The 27374-nt window shown below is 42.4% G+C and overlaps 2 protein-coding genes across 11 annotated transcripts in view; one reads left to right on the top strand and one right to left on the bottom strand.

Annotated features, from left to right (window-relative positions):
• Positions 1-224: 224 nt before the first annotated feature.
• Positions 225-18883, top strand: RAB1A (RAB1A, member RAS oncogene family). The gene is made up of 6 exons (XM_053284421.1): positions 225-566; positions 12198-12270; positions 12930-13025; positions 15433-15528; positions 15823-15954; positions 16676-18883. Exons 1-6 carry the CDS (start codon positions 544-546, stop codon positions 16871-16873), a joined length of 618 nt encoding a protein of 205 aa, XP_053140396.1. The 5' UTR covers positions 225-543; the 3' UTR covers positions 16874-18883.
• A 1294-nt stretch (positions 18884-20177) lies between these two features.
• Positions 20178-27374, bottom strand: part of CEP68 (centrosomal protein 68) — a 32872-nt gene continuing 25675 nt past the window's right edge. For 4 of the 10 annotated variants that reach the window (XM_053284413.1, XM_053284412.1, XM_053284414.1 and 1 more), the window contains 2 exons: positions 24813-24979; positions 20178-20578 (listed from right to left, as the gene is read on the bottom strand). In XM_053284413.1, the coding sequence (XP_053140388.1) occupies positions 20546-20578; positions 24813-24979 (200 nt within the window). In that variant the 3' untranslated portion in view covers positions 20178-20545. Of the gene's footprint in view, positions 20579-23260; positions 23348-24812; positions 24980-27374 lie in introns of all 10 variants that reach the window. The other 6 variants (XR_008313293.1, XR_008313292.1, XM_053284416.1 and 3 more) reach the window with 6 other exon arrangements.

Genomic DNA, 27374 nt, shown 5'->3' with positions numbered 1-27374 from the left:
GCTGCCACGTTTCCCTGCTGACGTCGCCCGGCCGGCTGAACCTGTCAACCAATCCGTTACTTGAATATCAAAGTTGAGTCAACCGGGAAATGGGAGAGAAAGGACCTCGATTGCGCACGCGTCGATAGCGCGCACGGTGCTGCTGGGAAGCCGAGTTTTTTGCCGACTCAGCTTCGTGGCGGGCAGAAGGGTGTCGCGGCATCTAGGGACTCTATTTCCCAGCAATCCTTGCAGGGTCCCCTCCACCTCCCGACCATCATGAAAGCTCCAGCCCTCCGCTAGAGGCAGCTCTGTTTCCTGGTTCGGGGGCCGGCAGCCATTTTGGGTTCGAGGAGCCAGAGCGGAGGCCGCCGCCGGTGAAAGGGAGGAGTTGAGCTGGGTGTGAAGGGAGACGCTGTCATTGCTGGTGCCGCCGCTGCCGCCTCCTCCCCCTGCTTGGCTGGATAGGAAGGCTGACCCCCAGGAGCTGCCGCCGGTGGATCTGGCCGCCGCCTGCTCCGCGGAGCGCGTTCGTTCTTCACAGGCCGCGGGGCCCCCGCTGACATGTCCAGCATGAATCCCGAATAGTGAGTAGTACGGAAGGGGACCCGGCGGGAGGGCAGCGCAGCGCGCTACTCTCGCACGGGGGTCCGAAGGGAAGCGAGGTGAGGGGCCCGAATGGCGACGCCGGGATGACGAGGCGGAGGAAGGCGAGAGGTGCCTGGGCTGCGCCGTGGCTTTGCTTGCATTGGCCCCCTGGCCGTAAGAAGGGAGCGGGAGCTGTGGCCTGGCAGGAGAGGCCTTGCTTTGGCCCGAGCCCTTGGGCTGCCTAGGCCGAGGGCCTGCCCGGCTATTCCGCTGCCCAAGAAAGCTGCCCGGCGGAGAGGGAATGGTCAGGCGGAAACGTCACGAGACGCTTCCAAGGCATACGTGGGGGGCCGGGGGAGCTGCGGTGGGGCGGCCGGGCTCGCGTGGCAGAAGCTGGGCTCGACGTGGGGCGAGGAGGGAGCGAAGGGAGCCCTACAGGTGGCGGCTTATAGCTTAGCCTGATCACCCCGACAGCCCCTCGCTGGCAGCTGGATGCCTTTAAACTGGGGCTCTGCCAGTCTCTCTCTCGCGGAAATAGGCCCTGGAGAAGCTGTCGGCAGCTAAGCAGCTGGGTGGTAGGCAACATGGGTGCTTTAGGTCACTCTCTTTCTTAATGGTGTGTTATAGTGGTGAAAGGTCTGTTGTGAACGTCTGCCTTCTTAGGTTTTCAGAACAGTTATGGAAGGGATGCTCCATGCCCATCACTCTGAGGGCCGATCTTATTCTTACTAATATAAGAGGGCCACATTCCTATCTAAGCTGCAGAAAAGCATTTTTCTTTATATGTATGCTTTTTTAAAGTTCATCCAAGTCAGGATGCTGATTTGGTTTTTCCCCCCTTTTTAATCCTTCTAGATAGGCTAGGCTGAATGAAATAGGCTCAAGGTCACCCAGTAAGTGTTATGCTTGGGTGGGGATTTGAGCTTTGGTCCAAGTCTAACTTTCCTGCTATTTTGCATGCAAAGGGTCTTAATTTAACCAGTTCTTTTACTCTGCGTCCCATACACTTTCTTTGCACCACTATAAATCTCCCTGAACCACATTCTGATAGCAATGCGCACTCTTTCTCTGCTGGTATTTGACAAGTTAGTGGCTTGTTTTACTGGACCTGAGTTGAGTTTGTATGTCAGAAACCTAAAGACTTTGGTCAATTAAAACAAGAGAGGACCTTGTCAATATCCAGTCCAAAAAGTCATTAATGTGTAACATAGTGGGCTGGTTGAAACAATACAGCCTCCAGCACATCTGATCGGGAAGGGAACACACCAAAAGTGCAGTCATCACAATGTCCCAGTGTCGTCCTCCCTTTATGCCATGTGGGCATGGTTTCCCCAAATGGCCCCTATGCATGCTCTCAAGTAGTACTTGGGAGCAAGTATAGGGGCCATTTGGATTAGCAGCCCCCACATACCATAAAGGGCTGTACTAGGAGGACATCAGGATGTCCCAAAGGGCATGCTTTGGGCACATTCCCTTTCTGATCACATGTGCTGGGGGCCATATTTTTTCAACCAGCCCAGTGTTAGTGTGTGCACGCTCTTTCTGGCACAATTCTTGCACCCAGTCTCTTAGTTATCCAGTCTTTCTCTGGCCCCAGGTCTTTCTGCAGCTAACTTCTCAGTTAACCCCCTACACACACACACACACACACACAGCCCTTTTTCTTCTTCCCTTTAAGCCACTATCCCATCTCTAGTCTCAGTCTCTCTCTCCCCCCACCCGCCCCACTCTGTGTCAGCTTTTGACCTGCTTCTCTCCCTCAACTGCCTGCTGCATTATCTCTGAAGCTGGCATAAGCACACAAAGCTTTCACTTTCTCCCAGTGTGAGATAGGAGGGCATGCCTGACTGGCTGTAATAGGCTGGAAAAACTGGTGCCAACTCTGCCATGTGCCTTTGAATCTAGGGAGAAGAGCAGCTGTGCAGGCATAACTAGGCACAGTCCCACTTTAGATGGACTTGAGTTGTTCCTTTAAAGATGTGGGAGAAAGCCACAAACAATGAGTAGTTGGAGTTCTTTAGAGAACTCCAGATCAGCCTTTCAGCAACCCTTTAAGGTAGGTTGGTGGTATACCCATATTCCAGGAGGGAATGAAGCAGAGAGTAGCTACCTAGTAAATTCATAGCTAAAACTGGGAACTTCCTGGGTGAAAGGCTGTATGCTTAACCATTACCCAACACTGCTAAAGTAGTTCTAAGGTGTATGCTGCTTTCAAAAGGCAGGGAGAAACTTGGATAAAGGAAACCTCTAGTACTGTCCCCAGGGAGTTTGGTTACAAATGGCAATGGTCACAGATGGGCAGTGAGAAGATTTCATGACATGTCATGAAAAGTTAATGATATTTTCTCCCTCTGCACTGACAAGCAATTGAATATATAGGAGGCTGCCTTCACAATGTTTGTTTACAGCTTCAGGACTGCTGAGGCAGGAGCTTATTTCCTAATTAATCCTGCACTTGTGTATCAAGATTCAGTAAAGTGTATTTAGTCTTCCAAAATATTAAGCTGTACATGATAAAGTCTGGCCTCATTCTGATTTTAGATCTAACTTACTTTCCAGCCAGTCACTATTGACTGCATAACATGGATGCCCATCCTGCACTTAACTGCAGGTCATGTGTTCACCACATGATTCTTGCAAAATGCTTTCTGAGCTTATGTTGATTTTGCAATGTTGCTGCATTGCAGTGAAGCACATCTAACGATAGAGACTGAGGATGAGGAATCTTGATCTGTAGCTTGAAATTATTTTTAACCTATCAATAACACCCACCCCCATGTGCATGCACACACTTCCTTAAGAATGGCACTAATATCTGGAGGTCTCTTCTTGCTGTCTCTTGGTAACAGTAATGGCCATAATGGGACAATAAATATAATTTTATAATTACTTTTACTTTGTATGTGATTTGAGGTACATCAGTATTTTAAGAGTAAGTTTGTATTTGATTTTGGAATCCTGGGACATAAATTTTAAAGAGATTGTCATGTGCCATACATGTGTTTCACCATTTTTTAATTGTAGCCTTTGATATGCAAAAGAAGTTGAAATTGTAGAAATAACTTTCTGAATGACTCCAAATACTGAGCAACACTGGGTACTAGCTTTGAGGTAACTTTCTTCCTACAATACTAACAGTTCATAGGTATAGCAGTACATAGTCTTAACAGAAATCAAGCTTTGGTTTCCTGATGAGAAGCTGGTGTGAACTACTATGTTCCCTCTGAAATGTTGTGTGTATTTAGTGGAGTGATAATTATTTTGGAGATAACCACTGTAAAACTTTAATGTTTTCAGAATCTGGTCTGACTGTAGTTTCAAAGATTTATATGAACTTGAGAGAAACAACATCAAGGCTCAATTTACCAGAATGGCTGTATTGAGAGAGTAATTTGGGAAGGTGGTTGAATAATCTTGGGGGAAAGCCCAAGAGCACAAGCCTGTCATAGGTAAGCATATTCGAGTCCCACTGATCAGCTGGAAGAAGCTTTAACAGGTGCTTGTTGATGCAGCTGAATTTAATGGAATTTGAAAGTGCTTAATGCGTGGCCAGATTGTGCTTCAACCAACTGTAGGATCAAGCTGTAATTCACACCTACATCACTATTAGACTGATTTTGGACAGGATGTTGTAGCGCTGCTGATTACCAACACTTTAGAAGCTTATTGGTTTTGCAGTAATTAAGTAGGTCATGTATGTTTTAGCAGTGGATATCTACACAGGATGCTGTACTACACAGACAAGCTGCTAGGGCAAGCAAAAATGTTGTAATGACCCCTGATGTGGGTTATAAACCTCAATTGGCATGAAGTGCATTAAATTGTCTTTGTCAATGAATGTATCTCAAGCAATGGCTTCAATTGCTAAAAGTCTTAATGTGACACTTCCTAGTATGATTATCTCTTGGTAGGGTTTGGGCAGGTCAGTGGCACTTCTTAAACTTTGTGAACAGCAGGCTTCTGCATAACAGAAGGCAATCTGCTTTTGGAAGACCTCTCTGTTTTGAAATTGATTTGCTATGTAGCAACAGGTGGTTATGCAAAAAAGATAAAACTTTCAACTATCAATGGCTACTAGTCAGAAGGCTGTGGGCCACCTCCAGCCTCAAAGGCAGGATGCCTCTGAGTACCAGTTGCAGGGGAGTAACAGCAGGAGAGAGGGCATGCCCTCAACTCCTGCCTGTGGCTTCCAGCAGCATCTGGTGGGCCACTGATGCTTGTCCAGGATGCTGGACTAGATGGGCCTTGGGTCTGATCCAGCAAGGCTGTTCTTATGTTCTTGTTTTGGGGTAATTGGCCCTATCCACCCCCGGCACAGTACTTCCAGTGACTGTTGCTGGTGTCTGTCTTGTGTTTCTTTTTAGATTGTGAGCCCTTTGGAACAGGGAGCCATCTTATTTATTGTTTCTCTGTGTAAACCACTTTAGAAACTTTTGTTGAAAAGCGGTATATAAATATTTGTTGTCTGAGTGTGTTAAAGTAGGTGCATAGTTCCTTGGATCCTAGCCCTTATATTAAATGGGAAGGAAGTGTTTAATGTGACAGAACAGTAGCTGCAAGCTAACAGTTCTGTTTTAATACCCTTGTTAACTATTCTCTGTGCTGCATGGTACAGAGTTTGTTCTTATGCCCCAAGGCAGCTTACAATCTTCAGACTTGACAGCAGAGGCAATAAAGCGAGGTGGAGGTGAACAGGGAAAGCATACATTACCTTAGTTTCTCAATCTTAGTCTGGGTCCATATGAAACAGTTACCATGCTGAAACTAAGCAATCTGGTCAGTGCTTGTATGAGAGAATCACACATATTTGTTTGTCAAATTTGTACGCCACCCCAGACTTTCGGTTAACAATAACATAAAACAAGTTAAAAGATACACAAAGATCTTAAAACAATTTAGACAATCTAAAAATAAAAAACAGACTTAAGCTTAAATGTAAAAAGCTGAAAAAGCTCAGGGCAGCAACCAAGAAGGCCTGTCCCCATGTGGCCACCAGCCGCAGGTGTGTGGAGCTCTGTGTGTGTCTGTGGCACCTGGACATGGACCTCTCCAGACGACCTCAATTTATGCACATTGAATTTCATGGAATAAATAAATGCAATGAAATAAAAATCTCAAACTATGATTTGGTATGTATGATTTGGTATGTAGCCATGGTAGTAGTATGCTGGTTTGTAGACTGCTCATGCTGAAATCTTGCTGGGCTGGCTACTTGGAGTTCTTTAGTAAACACTATCTGAAGCACCATTTCAGATAATCTGATATCTTCTGACTGAAGAAACCATCCACATATTGGATCTGCATAAACACACCATGTTTCTCTGCATAGCTCATTTGGTTTAGTTTAAATACTTCTGAATAAGAGGCTTAAGCAACTTTATTGTAACAACCTTTTGTTGAGCAATATGATTGTCTAATGTAATAGCTTAAGCAACATGGCTTGTTCTAAACTGGGGCCCTGCAGGCTGAAAGAGGCCTATGAAATGCTACTAAGTTAAAATCCTCTGTGTGTGTGTGTTTGTGTGTGTGTGTGTGTGTGTGTGTGTGTGTGTGGAATTGCAGCCTTGTATGCTTTCTGAGGAACAGGTTCTCATTGTGGACAGGCTCTTCAGGCTTTGCTTATACTGTCTAAATTTTTTATGTACTTCTTGAATTCTTACAGCTCCCTTGAACTGAACACTCACTACAGCTGTCATAGTCATTAATGGCATATGGCCATTTATGATATTAGGGTTATTTAGTAATTGGCAGAAAGCTAGCCAGGGTGGTAGCATAAAGTGCTACATAACAAAACTGTTCCAGGGGAGTCTTTATCATAGTGGTTGCTTTTGATATGCTTGAACCTATAAAAATACTTATAAGGACAAATGTTTATTGAAAATGTGCCTTAATAGTGTGCCTGTTAATATGGGAGATGACTGTACTAATCAGTCCATATAATAACAAACACTGTGTACTGTATACATGGTTATCTGTAATGCATATTTTAAAAGTACTTTTATGCTGTATTTTTGCGAAGTATCCAAAGGACTAACATAGTATGTGCATAACCCAATACAATAATTCTAGAACAAAATATCACACTCTGGACTTAAAGTGTATTGATTTATTATCCATTCCTTTTATAACAGTATGGAACAAGCAATTTAAGACACATGTCTTAATTCAGGATATCACTTGGGCAGAAGCTTTGTATGACTTTCAGAATTTTGCCACCCCTTAACACTAATCCTAAACTTAGAAGCAAGTCCTATTTATTTCAGTAGAATGTAGTCCGAGTAACAAACTTCTGTTTGCTGGGTTGCATATACAAAGTTTTTTCTTAACTGCTATTCAGGATTTGCATTCAGCTATTCTAAATGGTTACTTGAAGCTAAAATGGCTAACAAGGCTTACTGGCTTCTCAAAACACAGCCTTGATGCACGTTTTTGTGGATTGATGAGCCCGTCCAAAAACTTAGCCAGACAATGGACACTTGGCAAAACTACCAGTCTTGGTGATGGACACTGTGGAGCAGGGATGAAGAGAGAAGGTGGGCTTCTCTTTGTCTGCTTGCAAGTAACATAGAACAGAAACAGGGCTCTCTGGGACAAAGATTTTGCTCTGAATATTCTAGTTGGATGTAGGTACCATGGCTCCCTAGCACCTGAGATTTGTCAAGCCCTGATACAATCTGTCACGTATTAAATCATGTGTTTAAATGGCCTTACATAGCAGTCTAATAAATATGACTTGTCTGGATCTTCCCAGTCATCTCATGGAAGGGCTTTGGGGGTTTGTGCATTCAGCCCTAGTGCATAAGGTTATGTAGCTTTAGGATTGTGGACCCTCCCCTACTACACAGTCTCTGTAAGCTTACTCGTATGACACTTGTGCTGTGATAGAGTATCCCATATTAATTTAGTCTTGTTCATGAATTCTGAACAGGGTGGATTTGATTTAAATCAAACTGATTTAAATCACTAGCAGGGTGGATAAAAATAAAAAAAAATCGATTTAAATCAAAAAAATTGGATTTTTTTGATTTAAATTGGATTTTTTTAATTTTTATCCACCCTGCTAGTGATTTAAATCAGTTTGATTTAAATCAAATCCACCCTGGTAGAAACCATGAAAGGAAAGCAAATGTTAATTTCCTTAGTATGCATAATTCATTCTGTTGGTCATGTGTGGGCAGCAGTGAGCTATTCCTAACCACTGGAAGCCCTGAGCCCTGTTCTGTATGGGTGTGCACGAATCAATTTTTGTGATTCAATGCAACCTCAAATTGAATAGCAAAAACTTGAATTGATTTATCAGACAGACAGCTTGGCTGGCTTCCTCGACAAATCAACCTCTGTTCAAATCTTGAATAGATTTGAATGATTACTCCACCATTTTGACACCCATTTTCCTGGGAAAAACGAGCCTCAAAATGACACTTTTTCCCGGGGATCGCTGGTCTACCAGTTGGGATTGGCAAGTAAGACCAGACTTCGGCTTTGGACTTGGTGCATCAGCCCACCTCTGAGGACTGATTTACTTGGGTATTATTATTATTATTACATTCATATCCCGCTCTTCCTCCAAGGAGCCCAGAGCGGTGTACTACATACTTAGGTTTCTCTTCACAACAACCCTGTGAAGTAGGTTAGGCTGAGAGAGAAGTGACTGGCCCAGAGTCACCCAGCTAGTATCATGGCTGAATGGGGATTTGAACTCAGGTCTCCTCGGTCCTAGTCTCCCTGGTCCTAGTCCAGCACTCTAACCACTACACCACGCTGGGTATACCAATCCTCTGAGGTGGGCCGACGTGCTAAGTCTGGAGTGGAGGGCTGGTCTTACCTGCCAATCTCAATTGGTAGACCAGCTCTCCCTGGGGGCAAAAGTACCATTTTGAGGCTTGTTTTTCCAGCAAAATGGGCCTCAAAATGGTGTCTGAATTGCCTGAATTGATTTGGGTCAAATCGGGGATGATTCTCTTCAACCCTGAATCAGACCCTCTATCTTGAGGGTGATTTGATTCAGGGTTGAATTTGAGAATTACCCCCGATCTGACTCTAATTGATTTGAGGTTGAATAGAATTGCAGACCCCTAAAGGAAGAAGCTGAAAGGCATCATCTTGTACTGCATGGGAGATGGCAATGGTAAACCCCTCCTGTATTTTACCAAAGGGCTCTGTGGTTGCCAGGAGTTGACACCAACTTGACACTTTCCCTTTCCTGTTCTGGAGATTTCATCAGACATTATCCACACAAAACAGTTTGAGAGCTTAATTTTTCTTTAAAATGAGGGTTATTGGGATGTTGAATTCTGACTTGTATCTAATTTGTCTTTCTGTGTCTGTGTGCAAATTGTGGAGTACACACAGCTCTGGCTGTGCAGGTTATATGCAGAACCTGCCCACTCAGCATATGAAGTCAATCTGTGCTCTGTGTTTGCTAGCTGTATTTCTGCCGGTGAACTTGTAACTAGGTGCTGCAACTTTCTTGATTCCTTGAGCAGGAACCACAGTCCCCAACTCCTTTCCAGGCTCTTACATTCAGGTGATAGAGGCAGCCTGATGACATCATCATGTGCTCCACCATGATATGATTGACTCATAGATATGATGGCAGTTCAGAGGCCTGCCCATTGGCTTAGTTCACCTACCTGAGCTCTTTTCTGTTTGACACCAATGTGCTGTCTTTGTGCTTTCTCAAACCCACCTCCCTGTTTCAGATCTGTAAGCAGGTCAAGAAAAGTAAGAATGGAGGTCTCAATTCTCATCTCATAGACCATTCTGTCTGAAATTTCATGTCATAAATACTACAGTACTAGATCTGATAGGCTAGTCTCCATTCATGTGGTAAATCTAACTATGAAATGGCTGAAGCCAGACTTCTGGGATATACCTATTTTAACTCCAGGTAGATGGACATTTGGAAGAATGCTGTGGGGGGGGACTGCAGGTGGGAGAATCTATCACAAGTGCATTTGGTCCTTCCTAGCCTCAAAACTCATGCATGTCTATAAAACCAAAGCTTTGATTTTTGCATGCAACATATATGTTCTGATAGGAGAAGCTAGTGAAAAACTTGCAAGTTTCTCTGCCTTCATTGGTAACCAAACTTTGTGTCCAGAATCAGTTTCAGTCACTTGTTTGTGTATTTGCCACTTGTGTGACTAGTCTATGTATATCTTATATAGGGCTTATATCTTGGTAGTGTACACTATAGCATATTATCTACAAGTAAATATTGATTCTGCATGTTTACTTCCTTATTTTTGGCTTCTGATAGTCAATTACTTAGTGCTTTGAATTGATGGGAGGTTGAAGGAGTGCTTTAAGAAAAGCTTTTTCATTTGTTCAGAATATTCCAACATTGATTCTGTTTAAAGATATGTAGTTATGATGTGGATAGCATGGGAAACTGAGTATTTTGAAGACTAAGATGTCTAAATCTCTAGTAACAAGGTATGCTTAAAACTCCAACTTATTAGAATGAGTGGTAGATTTGCAGGAAGTGAATGCATGAAATTAGAGTAGTTCCTCTGTTGACTCTACTTAAATTTATTAAGTTGTATTCTGTTCTAAAAGGTTGGGGTGCTAAAAATAAGCTTTTAATTGTGTCCTGCCAAAATTTGAGGCATCTTGAAGTATGCTTACTCTACAAATGTAAAATAGTTTGACTTATTCAAACATTATGGCGTTCTATCCTAGGAACCCAGGGGATTATAGCTTTTCTTTCTTACACTATTAAAAAAACCCCACACCTTTCAGTTAAACAGCTTTCAAGATTGCTGCAAATCCAGAAGAAAAAGCAATATTAAAACAGACCAGTTTAATGCTACTGTTTGCTGATTATTATTTTAGAGTTGGAAAATGAAAATAGGAAGATGAAAATGAAGAGAGCTGGTCTTGTGGTAGGAAGCATGATTTGTCCCCTTAGCTAAGCATGGTCTATCCTGGCTGCATATGAAAGGGAGACTAGAAGTGTGAGCACTGTAAGATATTCCCCTTAGGGGATGGAGCTGCTCTTGGAAGAGCATCTAGGTTCCAAGTTCGCTCCTTGGCATCTCTAAGATAGGGTTGAGAGAGACTCCTGCCTGCAACCTTGGAGAAGCTGCTGCCAGTCTGTATAGACAGTACTGAGCGAGATGGACCTATGGTCTGATTCATTATATGGCAGCTTCCTATGTTCCTAAAAGGCCCAGGTAAAGAGGTGGTCTTTAGCACCTTGTGACTTTCTCCCTGGGTTGAATATTCCAAAGACCCTAAGCTGAGAAGGTCTTCTCCCCAGCTGTCACCTGCTTCATCTTAGCCTGCATGGGCACTGGGAGAAGGGCCTCAGATGATTAGTGTGGGCCTTAAGATTTTTCTCAGGATTTAAGAGCCAGCCCAAAAATGTTGGAGCAAGACAATGGACACTTGACAAATAGAAAAGATGTAATAATGATGGACACTGTGGAGGTGGAGGGCAGATGGGCTTATCTTTATCCCCTTTACAAGTAGTATACTTGGAACAGAAACAGGACTGCCTGGCACAAAGAGGTTTTCTTAAATAACATCTGAATATCTTGGAGTACACACCAGTTAAATTTCTGAGTACCATGGTTCCCTGGCAGCTAGGATTTGTCAAACCCTGACTTAACTATAGGGCAGGTTTATGTGGGAGCAGGTGGTCCTTTCAATATTTGGGCTTTAAAGATTAAAATCAGCAGTGTAGATTGCACTCTGAAATGGGCTAGGCTATGTGTTAAGACTGGAGGGTAGATCTGACTGCCCAGACACAATTGGGACTGATCTACCAGTGTCTGGCAACTGTTATCTGAACCAATTGTAGTTTCAATGGTCTTCAAAGGCAGTCTCATATATATACAATGCAATCTGGATATTAACAGAGCATGAATAATGGAAAGTATTTCTGTTGAAGGGTTCTGGCTTGGGCATTGAGAGACTATTCAAGCTGCTTCTGATTGGAGACAGCATCATGAAGCTGCAGAAATAATCCTTTAGGGAGAGTCCTTCATCCAGATTCCAGAAGGTTGAATGCCTCTTTCCAAACAAACTGCCTGATAGTACTTCTATTTTATCTGGATACTGACTGCCCAGATACAATAAAGTTTATTGGCTTTCATCCAACTCATTTCAGATTTCACAGACCACTTTAACATGCCCACTGCTTTGCCTGAATCTCATGAGGAGAGAGAGAAATGGGTGTCATTTGAATAATGGCACCTCACTCAGTTTCATATAGATGTCGAGCAGCATGGGAGACAAAATAGAGCCCTGCAGAAAACAATAACATAACTGCCCTAGAGCAGAGCAATAGTTCCCCAGCATCACTTTCTGAAATAAACCAGCTAGATAGGAATGGAGTCACTAGAGTTCCACTGATGAACAAGGATGGAGATCCTGGATAGCCAGTCTGGAAGCCTAGTTTTCAGTACCCTCACAAAACTACAGCTATAGGAAACCATGGAAATCAAACCCTTAGCTTGCAATGTACTCTTCATGTCATTCAGGTATAAGTTTTGTTTGCATGGATCGTTGCATACTTTTAAGAGTTAACATTTCTCTGTTCTCTATAGAAGTAGAACACAAATTTAGGTTTAAACTATTATGTGTTTGTCAGCGGGTAGTTCAATATGGTTTTCTCTTTGCAGTGACTATTTATTCAAGCTACTTCTGATTGGAGACTCTGGTGTTGGGAAATCTTGCCTTCTACTTAGGTTTGCAGTAAGTTTGTTTTATTTTTATTTCACATATTTTCATACTGCCCAAAACTTAGGTCTCTGGGTAGTTTACGACAAAACAAATTACAATAATGACAAACTAAATGACAGTGGTGAATGCTGGTGTATCTATTCCTCATATTTGTAAACCACTTGGGTGGTGTACATAAAATTATTTTAAAATGCAGCAGAAACAAGAAAAACCAATTCTAAAAAGATTAACACACATCTGTACACTCGGGGTTTAATCAAAGATTTTTTTAAAAGGCAGCCAAAGATGGAAAGCTTTTATTCTGACAGGGCCAACAGTAAGTTGTCATGCCTCTTGAACTTTCTGTTAATCTATCTTGAAAATTGATCTTGATAATGATGGAGGTTCTTTGGGTTGCTGACGGTTTTCCAGCTACCTATCTGTAGTCTTGGAAAATACAGTATTGAGAAGAGATGCTACATTCATGGGTGCACTCTCTAGATGCCCTTTTCACAAAGAACAGAATATTACTCCTCTATATAGATCAGGTTAGAGCAGAAGCTTACATTATACAGTTCCAGCTGTCACTCTTGTCAGTTCCTTGCCTGTAGTCTTGAACTAGGTTTACCCTCTTTGTCTTATATTATCAAGCTGCTGCTGATTCTTATAATGAAGTTCTTCTCTCTTTCTAGGATGATACATACACAGAAAGCTACATCAGCACAATTGGTGTGGACTTTAAAATCAGAACTATAGAGTTAGATGGAAAGACAATCAAACTTCAGATAGTAAGTATTCTTGGCCTTGTCTTGTGAACCTGGTCTAGTTCTAATGAACTTAAATAAATGCTAGTATGCAGTGTTCTCTCATTTTTTTCCATCAGTGTGTGGAATGAATTTTTTCCTGAGTGGCAGTATAAAGGCAGTATGTACACACATGTATTCAGAATGGGGCCAACTGAGTGGGATCTAAAATTAACTGAGCAGACATCAACAAACTTGTGAGCGCACATGCCTTAGAGGGAGCACTGCTGGTATATATAGTGGTGAATGCTGGTGTGTATAGTGCCTTCCTTACTACTAGATGCAGGGTCTAAGGATAACCCAAGTGCTTTGATCTTGCTAACACTAGCTGGCTAGTTATGCAGCTATGGCATATTTCATTAAAATAGAAGAATCTTGTTAAATCTTTGGAACTAAAGTGAAAAGTCCTTTGGACTTAAAAGCTAGTTTCAGTTTTGCTTGAAATGCAATTGAGTTTGCTTTAAGACTGAAAACATTGCTTTCTGGTCATAGTGCCTGATGTTGTGGCATGCCAAATAACCCACTTTTGTCTAAAGGCAAAGAAACCTACTGCAAATTTTAGTAGGCTACTTCCTGAAAAGAGTTCATTTCAGTCAACATGTCTCTCTGCTGTTTGACTTGATGCATATTGTGTGTTCTACTAAACAAGGCAATATCTCTAAATTAAACTCTTGGCAAACCATGAGCCTGGGAAATCTGGGACACTTTAATAAACATGCAGACTCCTGTAATGTACAACTAACAGACCTCCCAAGCAGTGGCTTTAACTCTGTGTGCAAGCTTGGCACCAAGTGCAATTTTAGATTATACCAAGGAGTGAAAAAAATAGGGAAATAATATAGAGCTACCAAAATAACACAAAATATTCAGTAGGCGATATCAAAGATTCACTAATGGGGCAAAATGATTTGGTAATGAGCCTGCATTATCTTTCCGATCAGGCTACTTGTGTAAGTTGCTATTATGCCTCCTATAGAAACTAACTAGTATGTGGTACCTAATGAATCTGGTTTGGCCCTTTGAATGTTTTGAGTCAGGTTAAGCTAACTTTTTGTACTGTGTGTGTGCTGCAAGTTGTACCAGTGCTCCTAGTTATGTGCCCTGTTCCTCCTGGGTTTTTAACTTGGTGTCATTCTCAGTTGTATTGCTTTAGTATCTATAGTCAGGGTTGAAAAATGTGTCTCTCCTATATGCCAGTGTACATCAAGAACCTGTACCAAAATTGTAGCTGCTTAGTTGACTACATAGGACTTCTACTACAACCACCCATAAATGTGAATCAAATGCCTGTAAAAAAAGTATGTCATACTAACATGGAAATCTGCATAAAATATGCATTTCTGCATTTTAAAATGGCTGTTCAGTAATGTTTCAGCAGTTGGCTAAGTCCAGCAGTGCTTGACTTATGCAGGCTAGATGATGAGCTGCCATGAGTCCATAGGTTCATCCTAAGACCTGCTTTTCAGCTAACTGTAAGGACCTGACTAGCTGCTTGCAGAAGCCATGAATTTTCTCTGGGTTCTGGTTCCATTTTCCATGAGCAGGAATCAAGAAGACCTTAATTGCTAATGACCATTGTACGATTGACCAAAAAGGAGAGAAAACAACAAAAAAGAACTATCAATGTAAGGCAGGAAGGGAAGATGAAAAGCAGCTGAGAGCCAAACATTTGTGCACAGTCCTTGTTCCGTAGTGATGGGGGCAGGGGCGTGGAGACACTCCCCTGCCAAAACATAATATAAGTATTATGTGACAAACCTGTGACACAGGCAGCAGGGTTTTGTGGCACTTGACAAGAGCAGAAGGTCTAATGGACCTGACTACTGCATGGTCAGGCCTGCATTGCTGCCTGTTCCCCACAATGATTGCATTTTGGTGGTAGTAATAGGAAATGAATGTTTGCTGCATCAGTGGTAAAGCTTCTGCCAGGCCCACCAGCTGACAAACTGCAAACTCTGTGTTCCACTCCACTGCACGTTCCCTCACTTCTTCTCTTTGCCAATTTAGAAGAAATCATGGAAGGCCTGAAGTGGCATGCTGTTATAGTCACTGGTGAGAGTTGGGGCCTTCATTTTTCCAGAGGGATGTGCTTGTGGGGTGGGGGTGCTATAGAAGGAAGTTACTGAGGCTTTTTAAAGGGCCCAGTACAGCCCGAGCCTTATGTTTGATGGCAGTATTTTAGCACTGACTTCAGCAGAGGGTTGAATTTTGCTTTGCAGCTGAGGCAATGTCGTGGTATACTTAACCTTTTGTTGTATTCATTTCAGAGCAGTCCATAAAAGCATCATTTGAGTAACTTGTCACACTTTAGAACCCTTAATCTCATTTACTCAGGGCAGCTTAAATGAATTATACATCTGAATAGTCTCTAAACTCCCTTCTTTCTTTGTAGTGGGATACAGCAGGGCAAGAGAGATTTCGAACAATAACTTCTAGTTACTACAGAGGAGCTCATGGCATCATAGTTGTGTACGATGTTACAGATCAGGTAAGTGCCTCTGTGTTCCTAACATTTGAGAAAAACTGTTCCAAAAAGTTGACTCAGTGGCTCTGCCCTCAGTCGTTTCTTCTGTTCCCTAGCAGTCTCCCATTTTTTTTTCTTGCTAGTTGACTAGTGACGTGACTAGATCTCTTTTTTCCTAAACGAAGTTGTTCAGTTTTTAAAAAATGCATGTTTGGCAATTATTAAGTTGCCCTACAGATCATCTGGGTCTCTAACACAAAATGTCCTGTAAGGCTCCACAAAAAACAAGATTTTAACATTCTCTTTTGTTCCCTCTAGGAGTCTTTCAATAATGTAAAACAGTGGCTGCAAGAAATAGATCGCTATGCCAGTGAAAATGTTAACAAGTTGTTGGTAGGGAACAAGTGTGATCTGACCACAAAGAAAGTAGTAGACTATACAACAGCAAAGGTATGTCAACAGCTCTGAAGAGTTAAATATAATGATTTGGCTATAATAGTGAGCCAGGTGGTATACAACCAGTGGTTGACTCACTATGGATGAAGTGCATCTAATCAAAGATGGTGACAGGAATCCAAAAATGCTGGCTGGTCTTGCTAGTCAACCGAGAACTTGTGTGCTGGAGCCTGGGTCTTGTTGCTGACCTCCTCCACAAGACTGGGGATGATTGCCTGCTCCCTTTCCTCACTTAATTTGGTGCTGGGATGGCCCCACAATGCCTACAGTCTGTCTGTCAGCCTTAGCCCTTCTCTCCAGCTTGGAGCTGGGGATAACTCCTAGTCATGCTGGGCTTCGGAGGCACTTAATGCCTTGGTGGCCCAGCACCACAATAAGCCCCAGTTGTCGGTGCTGGAGCAGAGATCTTCCTTATGGCTGCACTGGGTTGCCAAGGCACGCCATGCCGCAACAAAGCAACTGTGGGGATGATCCTTGCCTCTTCTCCAGCTCCAGGTTTGGGAGGGAGACTGTGCTCATCTCCCTTTCCTCACTGCAGAGCAGTGGAATGCTACTTATAGTGAGAAGAACTGCAGACCCCAGCAGGCAACTTCTAACTGCTAGTAGTTCTGTCATGCACACAGTTGACAAGCTGGTGTACAGTGGCTAAATCTAGAGCAACTTCATTCTGCTCCAAGCGGTGACTTAACTAACAGCCCTGTGTTTTTCTCTACAGGAATTTGCAGATTCCCTTGGGATTCCATTTTTGGAAACCAGTGCAAAGAATGCAACAAATGTCGAACAGTCTTTCATGACCATGGCTGCTGAGATTAAAAAACGAATGGGTCCTGGAGCTACAGCAGGGGGCTCAGAGAAGTCCAATGTTAAAATTCAGAGCACTCCTGTCAAGCAATCTAGTGGAGGTTGCTGCTAAAACTCTCCTCCCCATTTGCTTCTCAACAGTGAATTTGAAATCTGAACCCAACTGAAAAAAATGCCTGAATTGTACTGTATGTAGCTGCACTACAACAGATTCTTATTGTCACCACAAAGGTCAGAGATTGTAAATGGTCAATACTGACTTTTCTATTCCCCTGACTCAATAAAGCTAACTTCATTTTCAGAAATGTTAAACCTTTTGTGTGCTGGTTTATAAATGCGTGTAATCCTTGTTGCTTTTTCTTATACCAGACTGTTTCCTGTGGTTGGCTCAACTTGGAATATATTTTTTTTGTTCAGATCATATTGGCATGTTTAGATGTCGGGTTTAGGCTTCTGAAGATGAAGTTTAGCCATTTTTGTATCCAACAGCACAACTATGTCACTTTTCCATGCATAAAGTTCAATAAGATCTGATTTGCTAGTTCCTTGTAGAGTTCTATCTGAAAAGATTATACTCTGGTCTGGATTCAAAGAACTGCATCAACAAGTTCCGTGGATTGAAGGGACACTTGAACTTGTCTTTGAACAGCATGCCTCTCATGGCTCATCTTTTTTTAATGAAGAGCTTCATAAGCAGTTTGTGATTTGCAGGCAGGAGGGGCTGCCATTCAAAGGAAAGTCAAATTCCATTGGCTGTGCCCAAGCCCTTGGGCAATCCTAAAGTAGCTCTGTGGATCCTGGCCACTGACTCTTCTTCTACTCTGCATATAATTTGTGGCTACAGAATATTGTAATTTGTTGCACAATATGTAACAAACTGAAGATATGTTTAATAAATATTGTACTTATTGGAAGTAATATCAAATTGTACGGTGATAAGTATTGTCTTAATTTTTATGGCAAAGGGGAAAGGCTTGCATTGTGCCCCCAAATGTACCTCCTTATGTGCAGTAATGGCACTTTATGACCTTTCTTAGACCATACCTTCCCGGCCCAGCAAATAACTAGCAAGTATGGCCTGAATGACTAGGTTGTCATGGTGTTTCTGGCATGTATGCTATACTTGGAACACAACTTAGCATAACATTGTTTATAGAATCATAATCACTCTAAATGTACCATATTTCCCCTCTATCCTAAATGTCTGGATCTGTTTCTAAATGACTCCATTTAGAAATACCTTGTCTTTCTTGCTCTGTCCTAGAGGAAAACAGTATTTTTCCTAACATATGAATGACTTCAAACTAACAAAGTGATGTTAAACTCTGATGGTATGTTATGTCTTTTCTAAATAATGTTACTTCCATTCTCTCTCTCTCAAGCAAATACTGTTGACTTTAATAAAACTTAGTGCAATTTATTGGTTGGTTTTGGTTATGCACAAAAGCATGAGGAAGTGAAAACTGGACTTGGCCATAAGTTAAGGTAACTGACCAGAAGACCATTATGTAATGTTGCACAGGAAGAGGCGATTCTTAAATACAAAATGTGAGTTTGAGCAGTAATGGTGGCTGCAACAGATTGCTACAGTTAACACATGTAGAAATTTTGTACAGAGAAACTAATCCATTAGTGCCTGGCATCTGGGTTAAACCAACTTGATTGCAATCTAAAATCTTTTACACAAGATTCATTTAAAACTACCATTTAGGTGTTTGTTTGTTTTTGCAAGAAAATACCCAGATGTGACTGCAAATTATGCCACTTGAATACCTTGAGAGGCAAATGTAATAGCAAATCACGAATATGTAAAGTCTCATCATGGGACAAATATCAGTGATTTGCATCCACAACTGGAATACATAGTACCTTAAGCTTCATACTGTTGTCAGAAGATTGAAATTACTGAAACTTTGAATTTGCTCTCCTGAGAACTTCACAATAAAGTGTACTTCATAATGACATGTGCTTAGTGGATCAATTTATGTTTAGGAAGTAATGTGTTTAGATCAAAAGGCATATTACTTAAGTTTTTTGTTTTGAGCAGTTCTTGGTAATTCTTAACTACCCATATCTGTTCCTGAAGCTCCTTGTGCAGGAATAAACACCTAAAACAAGTGAATCCATTCTGCTGTATCTTTCCAGAAAACTGGTGTACACTTCCAGTTCAGCAAACCTTTATACAAAGACACTTGATTCCGTTCTATAAAAAGCAGTGTCTGGTTAATGTGTGTATAAACTGAGTGAATCTCTAAAGCACCTTCCTGATTATTATAGTGTACTTGTGTACCTTTTTGAGCTCAATTCTGGCCTGAACTAGTTTAAATCCCACAGAGATGGGGAAAGAATAAAACTTAGTGAAGACAACTGTCAACAGCTGGGCAGTGTAAACTTTTGAGTTACTATGTGGCCAATGCATTTTTTTAAAGACCCCCATTGGTTCTTGTCTTGTTTATCCCCAGCTCTCAGTACTAAGTAGCAATAGGTCAGCTTAAAATGTACTCAACATGAATCACTTCTACCTCCTATTTGCTTTGTTTCAGCAAAACAACTTCCTCTTTTGAAACATGCAGTTGGAGACTATTGTGATAAAATAGACTGGCCATGGCCAGTTGAGCCAGTTTATTTCAGTATATTTAAAAGGAGCCTAATTGTACTGGCTTTGGCAAGGAGACTGGTTCAGATTGTTACTGTAATCTTGGTGTCGCTTGTGGTAAATTATAAAGCATTTGGTATGCTGAGGCTGTGGCTCAGTGGAAGAGGTTCTGCTTAACATGCAGAAGATTCCCCCTCTCTCTTCCAGGGATTGAGACACTCCTGCCTGAAACCTTGGAGAAGCTACTGTCAGTCAGTGTAGACAATACTGAGCTAGATGGACCAACATTCTGACTCAGCAGGAGGTACCTTCCTATGTTCCACTACAGTGAAGAGCAAGCATGTGAAGTATAAATGGGTGTTTATGTACTTCTCTAGCTTAAATTAAGGAATCCTTTAGGTGCATCTAACTCAGATTTTGGTCACATCAACTGTAGCATTAAGCTACTCCTATCAGGATTTGTGTATTTTTGCTGAAGACATACCATCTTTAAGTAGGGGGTAAGGCAGGGAAGAGAAGGAAATGATCAAAATTATATCACTATAAACAAAACTTTCTTTATTGAAAGACTTGTTTGAACAGTTCTTTGTATGTATCCTAAAAATATGGGTATTTAGTTGTAAGGGAAGGTAATTATCACCTACTCTTCAAACTAGACATACTTTAAAGTAGCACAAACAGCTGCTACAGAAATGAAGTACCTTGAATTTTAACTGAATGGAATACTAACCCTGACTATGTTGTTAATAAGCATTAGGTTATATTATCTAAGGCTGTTTAGGCAACAATGGGGGATATCTGTTTAGCTATGGAAAAAATGTTGTGACTTTAATTCACTTTATTTGAAATGCAGTCTTTCCATAAATGTGTCTTGGCAAAACAGAATTCCTTGAACCAAGTAGATAAGAGGAACTGGCATAAGATACACAGCTGTTCATGCGAAGGACTGTTTAAAAGCTGAGGCAGCTTATTAAGCCACCTGTTAATCCAACATCTGTGGAAGTTGTATCTTCAGTGTTTTCAAATGCTCATACAAAGGCAGTTGCTGTAACTTCCGAGCTTGGTGATACTCCAGATTACACCTCATGAAGAAACAAGTCCCAGTATGGCAGCTCTCCTATATAGAGATCAGTTTGACATTACTTCATCTGACTCTTCACTTGGCTTGTTGGTTGGTTCAGCTAACGATTAACTGCCAGATTCCAGGTCTGCTGAAGACATCTGAAATAAAGAGAACTATTAACACTTCTATCCTGCCTCTTTTTCATCATGGGACTCAAGGCAGCACAGAATTCCCAGTCCTCATCTAGACACTGATTAAACCCAATACCTGCTTAACTTCAAAGCTGCCTTTAGACTATACCCTGGAAATAATAAGACCTATGCTACAGGTAAGAACAAGTGTGCACTGGTGTACCATAGCAGAAGTTTGCTCTTTGGATTTATCATTAATTGGAAGATAGCATAATATTTGCAGTCAACTTAGTTTCATGGTGACAAATAGATCTGAACTATGATTCTTAACATTCTGTTACTTCAAGAATGCTCCACAGTGGTCAAGCCACAAGGTGGCCTTCTGTTACTCTCATATAGGTGAGGAACAGTTAGAACAGGCCTGCTCAACTTTGCCCCCCCCCCGCAGCTGTTTTGGACTACAACTCCCACAATCCCCAGCCACAATGGCCAATAGCCAGGGATTCTGGGAGTGGTAGGCCAACTACAGGAGGGCTGAAGTTGAGCAGTCCTGGGAAAATCTACTTCCACAGGGCTATTCTTACTGTCATTTTCAAGTCTGAGCTAGAATCCATACAACATGTTTAAAAGTCAAATGCCTTCATATGCTATAGCAGGGCTGGACAACTCCCATCATCCCTAACTTCTGGGCTCTGGCTAGAGAAGATGGGACATGTAGTCCAAAAACAGCTGGAGGGCCAAAGCTGTGTAGCCCTGTGTGATAGTTCTGGGAAGGTAGTATTAACTTTAAAGTGTTCTTCAAACTTGTCCCTAACACCTTGCCCAGTCAATACTGGCAACCTAGAATTCTAGGAGTTTGGGGTCTTTTGCTTCCCAGCAGCTTGAAACTCGTGCATAAAAGTACAGGAGGATTAGGTGTGGCTCCTGGTCATTATAATCGTGGAGTAGCAAGCAACTCTGGTTAATTCCTACCTCAGACTAAAAGACAACTGCCAGCATGACTTGTCCCCATAGCTAAGCAGGGGCTGCCCTGGTTGCATCTGAATGGCAGACTTGATGTGTGAGCACTGCAAGGTATTCCCCTCGGGATGAAGCCGCTCTGGGAAGAGCAGAAGGTTTCAAGTTCCCTCCCTGGCTTCTCCAAGACAGGGCTGAGAGAGATTCCTGCCTGCAACCTTGGAGAAGCTGCTGCCAGTCTGTGAAGAAAATACAGTGGTCCCTCTACTTACGAAATTAATCCGTTCCGAATGCACATTTGTAAGTCGAAAAGTTCATTAAGTCGAAAAGCGGTTTCCCATAGGAATGCATTGGGAACGGATTAATGCGTTCCGGAGCCTAGAAAAAAGACCCAGACCCCCAGTAAGGCTTGCAAACTGCACAGGAACATTTCTTTTCAAGAATAAACAGGCAGTAAACAGGCAGGCAAGTCAAGGAAACCGCATGTAAAATTCGTAAGTCGAGGAAACCCCATCTAAAAATTTGTAAGTTGAAAAAACCGCATCTAAAACCGGATCTAAAACTGCCATTTGTAACTCGAAAAATACTTATGTCGAGTAGTTCGTAAGTCGAGGGACCACTGTACTGAGCTAGATAGACCAATGGTCTGACTCAGTATATGGCAGCTTCCTATGTTCCTATGAGTGGCGATGAAGCACAGTTCAAGCACTGAGGGAAATTAAGGGAACTTTTAAGAAAATGGAGAGCAGGTGCTTACCGGCTGGGGCAGTGTGTCCCCAAAAGTCCCATGTGCTGCCAGCACATGCATGCATTGGTGCCATCTGCATGGTCAGCATGGTGTTGCTGACCAGGCAAATAGCACCCACGGATGCCTTCTGCGTCAGGACATGTGCTGCCCAAGCAGGAAGCTGGAAGGAGTGGCAGAGAACCAGTGAGCACCTGCTCTGTTTTCTAAAGTTCCCTTAATTTCATCAGTGCTCGAACCATGCTTCTGGCACATTCCTAGCCAGCAGCTATTTCAAGCCACTTTAGCAGTCAACTTGTATTTAAAAGCAGCTGAGTACACTTTGGTGGTGGAGGGTTCCTTTTGGGAACTTAGAAACAAGGCTGCTACAACTAGTGTGCTTGTAGAGACTTGGGCTTCCTTCCTTCAAGCAGTACCCTAGGGGCGTACACGAACCAGATTTTGCATTCTGGTTGTTCCAACGGAATAACCCCATTCTGAGTCAGTGGTGCTGACCACCCAAATGACCGCTGTGTGTGCACAGAGACCAGAAGAGCCGGTCCAAACTGGCGCTCGGAATGTTTCAAGTGTTCCAAGCTCAGAATTGGGTCATTCTGTTCTGAGCTTGGAACACTCAAAACGGCCAGGTCATGGTTGGAATGTTGTAACCAGGAACTGTTCTGCACATCTCCACAGCACACTTCTGCCTCCCTGCTTTTGTATGTATGTAGAATCTCAGTCCAGTTCAAAGTCGTACTAATTTACATTTACTCAAGTGTAGATGCAGTAATGTATTTCAAGTGGTACTTTATGGTACATACGCTTAAGCTAGTTAAGCATGATACTTGCTGGGTGACTCTGGGCCAGTCACTTCTCTCTCAGCCTAGCCTACTTCACAGAGTTGTTGTGAAAAAGAAACTTAAGTATGTAGTACACCACTCTGGGCTCCTTGGAGGAAGAGCAGGATATAAAATTTAATTAATTAATTAATCAATCAATCAATCAAAAAGTTTACAATCATCCCTCACCTACTGCAGTTTTGCTACCAGTCTTGCCGAACGTGATTCAAGCATCCATGATTCTCATGCAATTTTGTTTGAGAGGTGTGATTTTTGCTGGCAAGGGAGAGAAATGGAGGAATGAGACACGGACGAGACAGAGGCAGAAGAGTGGAGGAAAGAGAGATGGAGAAGAGAAGCAGAGGTGAGAGAAGCGTGTGTTCTGAAATGGATGTGAACAGATTTCTTGTTCTCTTGATTGAGTAATTTGAAGTGCATTTGAGTGATTTCTGGGTGTTCAAAAGTTTTCCAGATAGTCCCGGTGATATTTAGGCATGGTGATTTTAAAAGCAAATTTTAATCATTTCCCCCTTGATTTTGAGGTGTGATTGTAGTCCCCTCCTGTTTCCTATTTATTCCTATTGCTTGCCAACTGCGAGTCTGCCAACTATGGTGTTTTGCGAGAACATAATCCTTGCAGTTTGTGAGAGACTGTACTCATTAACAGAAACATCTATCATCCATTAGCCCTGTTCAGTAGTCAGGTTTAAGAAGAATGGGAGTGTGCTGGCTAATTCTACTCTGGCATGCTTCATAGCTAGCTCTTCCCATGATCTGGAACACTAGTCACAGCATTCCTGTCTCTGCTCCCACCCCACCCAATACCTGGATACAACTTGAGGTTTTTTTGTGCGTCTGCTCTACAAAATGCACAAGAGCAACACAGGGACAGTGGAAATTATACAACTGACAAAGTTAAGAGTAGCTGTGGAAGGCACTCCCCACCCCCAGTCATACATAATACACCAAAACACTGTTTATTACTGCTTGCATAACTGTATCCTAAGAGTTTATCAAACCAGTGTCCCTAAAACAAAATACTGCATAATACATGCTTCTGCAGTCTTCTATATCAATTCTGAATTATGTATTATATAGCAGACCACCTAATGGCGCAGTGGGGAAGTAACTTGCCTAGGGAGTAACAGGTTGCTGGTTCAAACCCCCAACACAGTATGTTTCCCAGACTATGGGAAACACCTATATTGGGCAGCAGTGATAGAGGAAGATGCTGAAAGGCATCTGACACTGCGCGGGAGATGGCAATGGTAAACCGCTCCCGTAATCTACCAAAGAAAACCAAATGGCTCTGGTCGCCAGGAGTCGACACTGACTCGACGGCAGAACTTTACTATTATATTTATTATATAGCATGGTGGCATATAATCCACCATTCTATTTTAAAACAGTTTTGGAAAGAGACGGTCAAAGGTTGCACAACTCCTTGACCCTGTGAAATAAGTCTGTGTAGAGCACCCTTATTTCCTGCCTCCATTACAAAATGTACTCTGTAGTACAGCCTAGATTTTCTTCCCAAAATTTCCCCTTAGTTAATTTTCTGTTTCACTGGATTAAATGAAGCTAAAGACAAAAGAGCATTAGGTGACAGTACATAATATAGGAATTTCTAAATGCTATTTTGTTTAATATCAGAAAAACCTAGTTTAGAAAGAGATTTAAAGTCTTTGGTGATTATTTTTGAACACACACACTCTTATTGTTCCCTCCTCCTCTTGCTTACCCATCTAGCAGACTCTACCTGGGCAGCTGTATTTTGATCATCACAATTCTTCATCAAGCCAGAACCTAGGGAATCCATGGCTGTTAGAACAGACGCATACAAGCGGTCAGCATGGCTTTCAAGATCGTCAGATTGTTTTGCAATTAAACCCAAGGTGTTCTGTAAAACTAACAAAAGCAAGGGTTTAATCCTTAAAGTTTACGGCAGTAAAGTTGTCACACACCTTTAGAAAGTGCCTATGAAAGGGTTTTGGATGCATGTAAGTTCAGGTGTGGCATTACAGGGACTTCCTATAAAGGTATGGTGGGGGGGTGGGGGTGGCGCAGAGTGGCTTGCTTTTAAGTTTCAGCCAGTTACCCCAAAAGTAAGTAGTACTGGTCTTCTGTCAAGAAAAGTAGGCAAGCCATCCTCCTCAAATAGGGTGGTGTAAAGGAGAGTGGGGTAGGGGGATAGATGGTTGTGATTATATTTGCCAGGAGTAGGGATGAGCCTGAATGGGCTCAGGCAGCTGCGGGTGGGGAGTGGAGTGGATCCCTTATAAAACAGGTCCTTACTGCTTTTCCGGGCACGGCGCTAGCTCTACCAAAGACCGTGCGTGGCTGTGGTACTGCAGCCTGCACATGATCAGCATGCACATGGCCGTCGCACATGTGTGGTAACCATGTGTGTGCTGACACCACATGCAGACTGCAGTGAACAGCACTACAGCCACACACGGTCTTGGGTAAGGACCTGCTTTTTAAGGTTTGGCTGTGGGCGACAAGCCAGTTTGCGCTTCCCTAAGGAGGCGCCAAACTGGTTCGTGCACATCCTTAAGCAGGAGTGGAGAATAAAAGCTGCTTTGTGGTAGCTGGAACTCACTGAAGGATCCACTGAAAAGCACAACCAAGAAGTCATACTTTTCAGTGGTGGTTAGAACTCAAGAACCTTGTTCTGTTTTGAGCATGGACTCTGCATTATTTGCCAAACCTATATAAATGAAAACAATGGTCAACCTCACAAGGTTGTTTTGAGGATCTACAAGACTGAGCCCTTTATACAAGAACTATAAAAACAAATCCATCTAGTCAAGCATCCTGTTTCCCACAGTGGCCCACCAGATGCCTTTGAGAAGCCCACAGGCAAGAGGTAAGGGCATGCCCTCTCTCTTGCTCTCCTTCAACTGGTATTGAGGCATCTTGCCTCTGAGGCTGGAGGTGGCCTACAGCCACCAGACTAGTAGCCATTGATAGACCTGTTCTCCATGAATTGTCTAAGCCCCTTTTTAAAGCCATCCAGCTAGTAGTCATTACACCACATCCCATGGCAGAGAATTCCATAGATTAAATTATGTGCTGTGTGAAAAAGTACTTCCCTTTTTCAGTCTTAAATTTCCTGGCTTTCCGTTTCATGGGATGACCCCTGGTTCAAGTGTTGAGAAAAATCTGTCCCTTCTCTATACTCCAAGGATAATTTTATACACCTATCATGTCTCCCCATAGTAACCTCTTTTCAAAACTAAAAAGCCCCAGATGCTGTAGCCTTGTCTCATAAGGAAGCTGCTCCAGGCCCCTGACCTTCTTGGATACCATCTTCTGCACCTTTTCCAGTTCTACAATGTCCTTAAGATATACAGTGAGCAGAACTGTATGCAGTAATCCAAATGTGGCCACACCATAGATTTGTATAAGGGCGTTATAATATTAGCATTTTTATTTTCAAAGCCCTTCCTCATGATCCTTCGCATGGAATTTGCCTTTTTCACAGCTATTGCACACTGAGTCAACACTTTCAACAAGCTGTCCACCATGACCCCAAAACCTCTCTCCTACTCAGACCCCATCAGTATATGTGAAGTTGGGTTTTTTGCCCCAATATGCATCACTTTACTTGCTTACACTGAACCATATTGCCATTTTGTCACTCACTCCCTCAGTTTGGAGAGCTCTTTTTGGAGCGTCTCACAATCTCTTTTAGATTTCACTACCCTAAATAGGTTAGTGTCATCTGCAAATTGGGCCACTTTGCTGCTTAACCCAACTTCTAGATCATTTATGAACTGGTTAAAGAGCACTGGTCCAAGTACAGATCCCTTCTCTCCACTGTGAAAACTGTCCAGTTATTCCTACCCTTCAACCAGTTACCAATCCACACATGAACCTGTCCTTATCCAAGGACTGCTATGTTTACTCAAGAGCCTTTGGTGAGGAACTTTGTTAAAAGCTTTTGTGTTCTACCATAGACAACACAAGCAGTTTGTATACTGGGACGAAGGGGAGGCAAAAGAGTTTCAAGCTTAATGCATAAGCCCCATTCCAGGTGCCTATCTCTTCTCCCCATTGTGTGCTGTATTTTAAGCTTGTGCAAGCTGTTTACACAAGGTTAAAATACAGCACACAAAATTTTAAAGCCTGATTAAACAGGTGCATCTTAAGGTGGTTTTTCTTTTAACTACCAGAGATGGCAAAGCTTTTATTCCAACAAAGCTTTGACACACATGCTTAAATCTGGCCTACTGAAATTAATGAAACTTAGAAGTGGTTGATTTTGGCTGGATCATACCCAGTATCTTTTAAACCACAA

This window comes from Hemicordylus capensis, chromosome 1 (assembly GCF_027244095.1).
Source record: "Hemicordylus capensis ecotype Gifberg chromosome 1, rHemCap1.1.pri, whole genome shotgun sequence".
Classification (NCBI taxonomy): domain Eukaryota; kingdom Metazoa; phylum Chordata; class Lepidosauria; order Squamata; family Cordylidae; genus Hemicordylus; species Hemicordylus capensis.
The sequence above is the reverse complement of the archived record's forward strand: the minus strand, read 5'-3'. Positions and strand labels throughout refer to the sequence as shown.